This window comes from Pinus tabuliformis, chromosome 1_2, assembly GCF_031772625.1.
Source record: "Pinus tabuliformis cultivar Carrire ecotype Pingquan chromosome 1_2, CPIR1, whole genome shotgun sequence".
Taxonomy (NCBI): domain Eukaryota; kingdom Viridiplantae; phylum Streptophyta; class Pinopsida; order Pinales; family Pinaceae; genus Pinus; species Pinus tabuliformis.
In genome coordinates, this window is record NC_142298.1 from 1,181,569,626 (window position 1) to 1,181,577,592 (window position 7,967).

General features: G+C 43.7%; 1 protein-coding gene across 1 annotated transcript; it reads left to right on the forward strand.

Moving 5' to 3' along the window:
- Positions 1–822: 822 nt before the first annotated feature.
- LOC149210443 (uncharacterized) lies at positions 823–2,300 on the forward strand. The gene is made up of 2 exons (XM_089398967.1): positions 823–2,116; positions 2,209–2,300. Exons 1-2 carry the CDS (start codon positions 823–825, stop codon positions 2,298–2,300), a joined length of 1,386 nt encoding a protein of 461 aa, XP_089255093.1.
- The last annotated feature ends 5,667 nt before the right edge of the window (positions 2,301–7,967 follow it).

Sequence of the window (7,967 nt, forward strand, 5' to 3'; positions counted from 1 at the left end):
CAGGACCCTTGCGCGTATATTGGTTCACTTGGACACTCGCGAAGGGCTGGAGGAAAAGATCACTCTTCAGTGGGGGAGATACATCAGAGTTCAGATACTAGATTATGAGGGGGTCCCGTTCCGCTACAGGCGATGCCACAAGGTCGGGCATCTCTACAAAGATTTCCCACTCAATAGAAAAGCTGAAGACTCCCCAAAGATCACTCCTGCACCTTCCAGGGCTGCCTCACCGGTCTCCTCGCGCCCCATTCCTACTGGGCAGTCTCCGGTGGCATCCTCACCAGCGGTCGACCCTGGACTCAGGCACTCCTCGCCGCCGATGACCAGGGCTCGCTCGGCAGCTGAAGCTGTAACAGCCTCGGGTACTCCTCTGAACCCTCCTCTCTCTATTATTGATCATATTATTAATGATTTCGGTGCCTCTTTCCAAACATCAATGGCTCATTGTTCAATGACATCCCCCCCCTCATCGCCACCACTGGTCCCTCCTTGCTCTCACCCTCCTCATCTTCCTCCCCCCATCCATCCTCCGAGGTCTCCCCCCCTCATCCATACTTCCTACGGTCTAGATCTCATTCCAAATAACTGTTTCCACTAGTCTGGTCTTGGCATCTCTGTGCCGAGTGCCGGCCCCCTGCCTACCAGAGGCAGGAAAACAGATCTCTCAAAGGCTATTAAGAAAGCAGGGGCGGAGGTTGTCTCTGGTCGTCAATCCACCATAGACGGGGTCCTTAGAGCAGGATATACCCCTCGCAGTGTTCCCCCATGAAGTGTTTATCTTATAACTGCAGGGGGCTGGCTAGTGCCTCCAAGAAACTAGCCATGAAGCGTCTCATAGAGACTGAACCTATTGATATCATTCTGCTACAAGAAACTCTTTGCTCGGCTGAACAAATCTCCCAATCCTTTCAATCCTTGACCCCGGGTTGGTCCTTTGTAGCCCTCGATGCTGCTGGTCGATCCGGTGGTCTGGCCATTGGAGTTAACCCTCGCTCTATTAAGGTTGAAGCTACTTGGGGGGGGGCCGGTTATCTGGGTCTGGATTTTTTCACCGCTGATCTGGGCATGCATCTCAGGTTAGTGAATGTATACGCCCCGTGTAATCAAAGAGAACAATTTTGGCAGCGTCTCTTACATCTCTCCCTCATGGATGCGGGGCAGACCATAATCGGAGGAGATCTCAACTTTTCATTAGGATTCAGGGAATCATGGGGATCGGCGGCACAAATCGACTCTATCACAGATTATATGACTAATCTTCTAGAGCAGACAAATTTTGTGGATATCCCCATGCATAAACTCCTTCCTACCTGGAGGAACAGGAGGGTGGGCGATGCAGCATTGGCTCGCAGACTTGACAGATTCATCATGAAAGATTCGCTCCTTCAACAGTTGCATCATTACAAGCAATGGGTGGGCTCGGGAGGCATATCGGATCACGCACCTATATATCTGGAAATCCAGGGGCCATTTAAGAAACCAAAAGCCCCTTTCAAATTCAATCACATCTGGCTGAGGGACCCGTCATATATTAAGATGATCTCTGAATATTGGAATACACATCCCATTGATGGAACAGAATCACTTGCAAAAGGATTCTGCAAAAACCTCTCTGAGATCAAGCACCTCTCCATTAAATGGGCCAAGGATAAGCATGCTCGGGAAACCTCTCAACTCACTCATATCGAATCAGAGTTGAGCGCACTACTGGATGAATGGGGCCTGGGTTTCATCACAGCTGAGGACAAGGGTCGACTGATAGAATTGGAAAACCAGAAGGCTAAAATCCTAAAGGAGCGCGAAGAATCCCAGCGATTGAGGAGTAGAGCTATTTGGATACAAGCAGGGGACGATAATTCGAAGTTTTTTCACAGTTATGCCAAAGGTCGAAAGGTGTCCAACACCATTTGGAAACTCCCCACTCCTGAGGGAGACATGGCTGACTCCTTTAATAAGCTTGCCCACCTTGGCATTACTCATTTCAGAAATCTCTACAAATGCCCCCGTGAAACAAATCTTCCTGATATTATCAATATAGCAAGACATTTTCCGAGATTTGTTGATGAGGATGATGCTGAAGAGCTTAATGCTCCGGTTACTTCTGGGGAGCTAGAAGGTATTTTAAAATGGTTCAAAAAAGATAAGAGTCCAGGCCCGGATGGATGGACCATTGAATTCTATCTGGCATTTTACGAAATCCTGGGGCAGGATCTTCTGAATGTCGTGGAGGAGAGCAGAACTATGGGATCCATCTACAACGCCATCAACTCGACCTTCATAGCTCTCATCCCAAAATCTGACTCCCCTTCTTCATTTGATGATTATAGACCTATCTCTTTGTGCAACTGTCTATACAAGATCATTTCTAAGACCATTGCAAACCGTCTCAGACCGATTCTCTCCAGACATATTGCCCCTCAATAATTTGCTTTCCTCGAATCCAGATAGATTCATGAAGCCATTGGTTCGGCGCAAGAAGCCATCCATTCTATCTGGTCCAAGCATCTCAAGAGCATCATTCTCAAGATTGACTTATCCAAAGCTTTCGATCGTGTCAGTTGGCTCTATATCAAAATGCTTCTTATTCATCTGGGTTTCCCTCACATATACATCACTTGGATTATGGCCTGTATTACATCTCCCTCCTTCAGTATTCTCATCAATGGCTCGGCCTCACCCTTCTTTCACTCTGAAAGGGGACTGAGGCAAGGATGCCCTCTGTCTCCTCTTCTCTTCCTGATAGTCATGGAAGGTCTTAGTCGGCTCATAGCCTCTGCAAAAAGGAATGGCGATATCGGTGGTCTCCGGATCTCAGATGATTGCTCTCTCACTCATCTTCTATTTGTGGACGATGTTCTCATTCTGTTGGATGGAAGCATACGGGATACCAGAACTTTTTCCAAGATTCTTCTTCTCTTTTCCTCCGCTACAGGTATGCTCGCAAATCATACTAAATCCACTATCACTTTCACTCGTACATCTGTACAGGAATCACATTTTGCTCAGCAGGCTTTTCCCTACAGCATTCACCCCCTGGATAGGGGCCTAAAATATCTGGGGTACTGGCTAAAACCAACTTGCCAAAGAATTGCTGATTGGGTTTGGCTGGTTACAAAGTTGGAGAAGAGACTCACTATATGGAGCTTCAGATACTTATCAAGGGCAGGCAGACTGGTGCTTATCAAATCTGTCTTGGAGGCCACTCCGGTCTTCTGGATGGCACTTGCATGGATTCCGCGGAACATCCTAGGGCGGTTAAAACAACTCTGTAATAGATACCTCTGGAATGGCAACCAGGACAAAAGGTTATTTGCCTGGATAAGCTGGCAAAAGATAGCCCTACCAAGGAAATGGGGCGGATGGGGGCTCAAGGACCTTCCCCTCTTCGCCCAAGCACTTGCTGCAAAAATGGGCTGGTCACTGATGACAAGCCAGAATCTTTGGGCACAAATATCATACCAAAAATACATTTGGCCTCAGAGCTTAATGGACTGGATCAGACTACCATCATGGCAGGTATCGGGATGCTCTTCGGTATGGAAGGCACTGCTACATTCCCTTCCCCTCATACGAGACAATTTGGTTTGGAGAATCAATGATGGAATGATGGGAAGGATTGGACAAGATCCGTGGATAGGAAGTGGAGGCAGACACCTACTTAGTAGAGATCTTATCAGGCACCTTCATGCATGAGGGATCAAGGTTTTTGCACACATCGCCGATCAACAGAACACAGATATCTTCTCACAGGCATGGAAGTCGGCCCTTCAACTTGATCTCCCCCCTCAATGGCATCAGGAGTGGCTAGAATATACCTCAGCATTGACTGAATCGCATATCCGCATCAAACAGGGGCCTGATGAACTAATATGGTGTTTGGCAGATAATGGTACATACACGCCAAAGCCTGGATATTGTTCCCTCATTCAGCATAAAAAACCGGACTTGACATTGCACTGGTGGCGTGATATTTGGAAGCTTACTGCACCCCCTCGTACCAGACTTTTTTTCTGGTGTGTTCTTAAGGATATTGTTCCCACGGGAGAGCATCTTACCCATAGAGCGATTTATGGACCATCTTGGTGTATTCTGTGCAAAGAGGCATCAGAATCAACTGTACACCTCTTCCTACATTGCACAGCAACCCGCACTCTCTGGCAAAACATTTCCACATCTATTGGTTTTTCTGGGTCTTGGACCGGTGACGATATACAAAGTGCATGGGAAGATTGGAATCGTAGACATCCGGGATCAAAATTACTGAACCTTCCCGTAGTGGTCTTTTGGCATATTTGGAAGGCCCGGAACAGATATATCTTTGATAACTTGGCTGTGTGTTGGCCTCGAACGGAAGCCGGCATTATTTCCGCATACCTTGAACTGCCCGACCCTAATCCCCCTAGGGAGAGGCGCATACAACCACCCCCCATCATAGACAAATCAGTACCTTGGGCTTTCTTCGATGGGGCCGCGAATCAAAATGGCTGTGGGGGTGGTTTCGTTCTCCATATCAATGAACACCACAGTTACAAAGTAAAAATGGGGCTCAGTGTGGGCTCTAACAATTTTGCGGAACTCATGATGTTATGAAACTAGCTCAAGAAAAGATAGAAAAGATAGATCAATGCCTTAGAATTCAGCCTCTTCGAGGGGGAAACCTCCTTTACATTACATAAATGAACAATTATTCGATGATACAAATGACAAAACCTCCTTTCTATATATAGGAGTCTAAGGAGTCACAATATAATCCAGCCGACCTAACAATAATAATATAAAGCCACAAAAATAACAATAGAGGGATTCTATGGGGCACAGAAATAACAATATGGGGGTAATAGGGCACCACAATATAAATGAGGGGTATAACTACAATAGTAATGGGGTAATCATTAGTATTATAGGGACCCAACATGCCCCTCTCCTTCAAAAAAGTGTTGTCCTCAACGCTTGAGTAGTTCTGGATACTTCTGCATAAAATTCTCATCCTCCCATGTGGAATCTTCAGCGGATAAGTTCTTCCACTTGATAAGATACTCTGAAATTGATCGATTTCGTAGCTGTCGAGTTCTTGTTTCTGTGACTGCTTCCGGTTCCAATATAATTTTTCCTTCCTCATCAAGTTCTGGCAATATTGTTTGAACTGGGAGCTTGTCGCCTATAACCTTCTTTAAACATGAAACATGGAAAACTGGGTGCAATCGAGAAGCTGCAGGAAGCTCCAATTTGTATGCCATAGTACCAATCTTTTCCAACACCTTGTACGGACCATAATACTTTGGTGATAATTTATTATCCTTCTTAGCTTGCTTTAGGGACATTTTCTTATATGGTTGTAGCCGTAGGAATACCCAATCACCTACATCAAAACTTCTTTCACTGCGATGTTGATCTGCCTGTTGTTTCATTCTATTTTGTGCCAACACGAGGTTATCCTTTAAGAGTTGGAGGACTTGTTGTTGATGTTCGATGTGATGTTCCACTGCCTGAACCTTAGAATTTTCTCTTAAATATGATGTGATGGATGGTGGTTGATACCCATAAAGTGCCATAAATGGGGTCATTTTTGTTGCTGTATGGAAGGAAGTGTTATACCACCATTCAGCCAGAGGCAACCATTTGACCCATTGTGTCTGTTTATCAGATACAAAGCAACGAAGATATCCTTCCAAACATTTGTTTACTATCTCAGTTTGCCCATCAGATTGAGGATGATAAGATGAGCTATGAGCTAACTGAGTACCAAGACAAGAAAATAATTCTGTCCAAAAATTTCCAGTGAAAATGGGATCTCTGTCACTTACAATAATCTTTGGGTTTCCATGTAGCTTTTGAACTGTTTCCATAAATGCAGTAGAAACTGTACTGGCTTTAAATGGATGTGATAATGCACAAAAGTGTGCATACTTGGTAAGTCTGTCAACTACCACCATGATGACACTCTTTCCCTCAGACTTGGGTAAACCTGTGATAAAATCCATTGAAACCTCCTCCCAACGTTGGCTTGGAATGGATAAAGGTTGTAATAGACCCGGTGTCTTAATTGTTTCAACTTTATTTTGTTGGCAAACCAAACATTCCGCCACAAACTTTTGAATATCTGATTTAAGGCCATCCCAAAAAAATTCCTTCTTAACCCTGTGGTAAGTTTTTAAAAATCCTGAGTGCCCTCCTAAGGGAGAAGTGTGCAATTCCATAAGAATCTTTTGTTTTAGCTGGGAATTCTTACAGAGGTATAAGCGATCTTTGTACCATAACGAATCATTTTGCCAGCTAAATGTATCAGAAGTACTGGAATCTTGTTGTAGCTTTCGAATAAGTGCCCACACTTCTTCGTCATTCTTCCATTCCTCCTTTGCTTCGTTTATCCAATCTGGTTGGATAATAGAAATGGCACACAACAATGCTTCCACATCCTCATCCTTTCTTGAGAGTGCATCTGCCACCACATTTTGCTTCCCTTTTTTGTAGATGATTTCAAAGTCATAACCCAACATCTTTGTGACCCACTTTTGTTGCTCTTCAGAGGATAATCTTTGTTCTAAAAAGTATTTAAGGCTATCATGATCCGTTTTTACCTTGAAGTGTCTTCCCATTAGGTAGGGTCGCCATTTCTTAAGTGCATGGAGTATTGCCAACATTTCCTTCTCATAAATAGCTTTGCTTAAAAACTTTCCCTTGATTGGACGACTTTCAAAAGCAATGGGTCTTTCATCTTGCATTAGAACAACACCAATTCCATTTCCTGAAGCATCACATTCCACAATAAAGGTTTTTGTGAAGTCCGGTGTAGCTAAGACCGGTGCTTGGCACATTGCCTCTTTAAGATGTTTAAAGGCCTTTGTTGCTTCCGGAGTCCATGAAAATGAATCTTTCTTCAATAATGTTGTTAGAGGTGCTGCTATTCTCCCATAATTCTTAACAAACTTGCGATAATACCCTGTCAACCCAAAAATCCTCGCAGATGCTTTATGGATGTGGGGATTTTCCATTCCTTAATGGCTTTAATTTTGCTAGGGTCTACCTTAACTCCTTCATGAGATACAATATGACCCAAATATTCCACCTCCTGGACTCCAAAGAAACATTTGGATCTTTTTGCATATAATTGTTTCTCCTCCAATAGTTGTAGCACCTTGTCAACATGTTCAACATGATCCTTCCAAGACTTGCTGTAGATTAGTATATCATCAAAAAATACTAACACAAATTTTCTAAGGAATGGTTTGAAAATTGAATTCATCAAACCTTGAAATGTTGAAGGTGCATTGGTAAGGCCAAAAGGCATGACCAAAAATTCATAATGACCCTCATGAGTTCTAAATGCCGTTTTCGGAATGTCTTCAATCTTCATTCTGATTTGATGATATCCCGAACGAAGATCCAACTTGGTGAAGTAAATTGATCCATGCAATTCATCCAGTAATTCATCAATGACAGGAATGGGGAACTTATCTTTAATAGTGAGCTTGTTGAGCTCCCTATAATCTGGACACATGCGCCATGATCCATCCTTCTTGTGCACCAATACTACTGGAGCTGAGAAAGAACTTTGACTCGGTTGAATTATACCAGCCTCTAGCATTTCTGCAACCATACGTTCAATTTCACTTTTTTGGACATATGGATATCTGTACGGCCTGATGTTTGGAGGAACACTTCCTGGAATCAGATGAATAGCATGATCATGATCACGCATAGGTGGGAGACCTTTGGGAGTCTCAAATACCTTGGAATGATTGTCCAGGACTTTTTGGAGATCTGGAGAAATAGATGATTCCAATGTGGAAACATCTAGCGAACATAATTGTGCAATTACACCTCTTTGCTCCTTTTTTAGAAGCTTTGTCATGCCATTAGAGCTGATTATCTTTCCTGGTTTCCCTGCAATACCCCTTAATTCAACTTCCTTTCCTTCCACAGAAAATTTCATGAAAAGTTCTTGAAAATTAAAAGCTATTGTACCC

Bases quoted from the DNA above. Each gene is read 5' to 3' on its own strand.
- LOC149210443 (XM_089398967.1), top strand. From the start codon at position 823: ATGAAGCGTCTCATAGAGACTGAACCTATTGATATCATTCTGCTACAA. The intron at 2,117-2,208 runs GTATTTTAAAAT...ATCCTGGGGCAG, and splicing joins TACTTCTGGGGAGCTAGAAG to GATCTTCTGAATGTCGTGGA.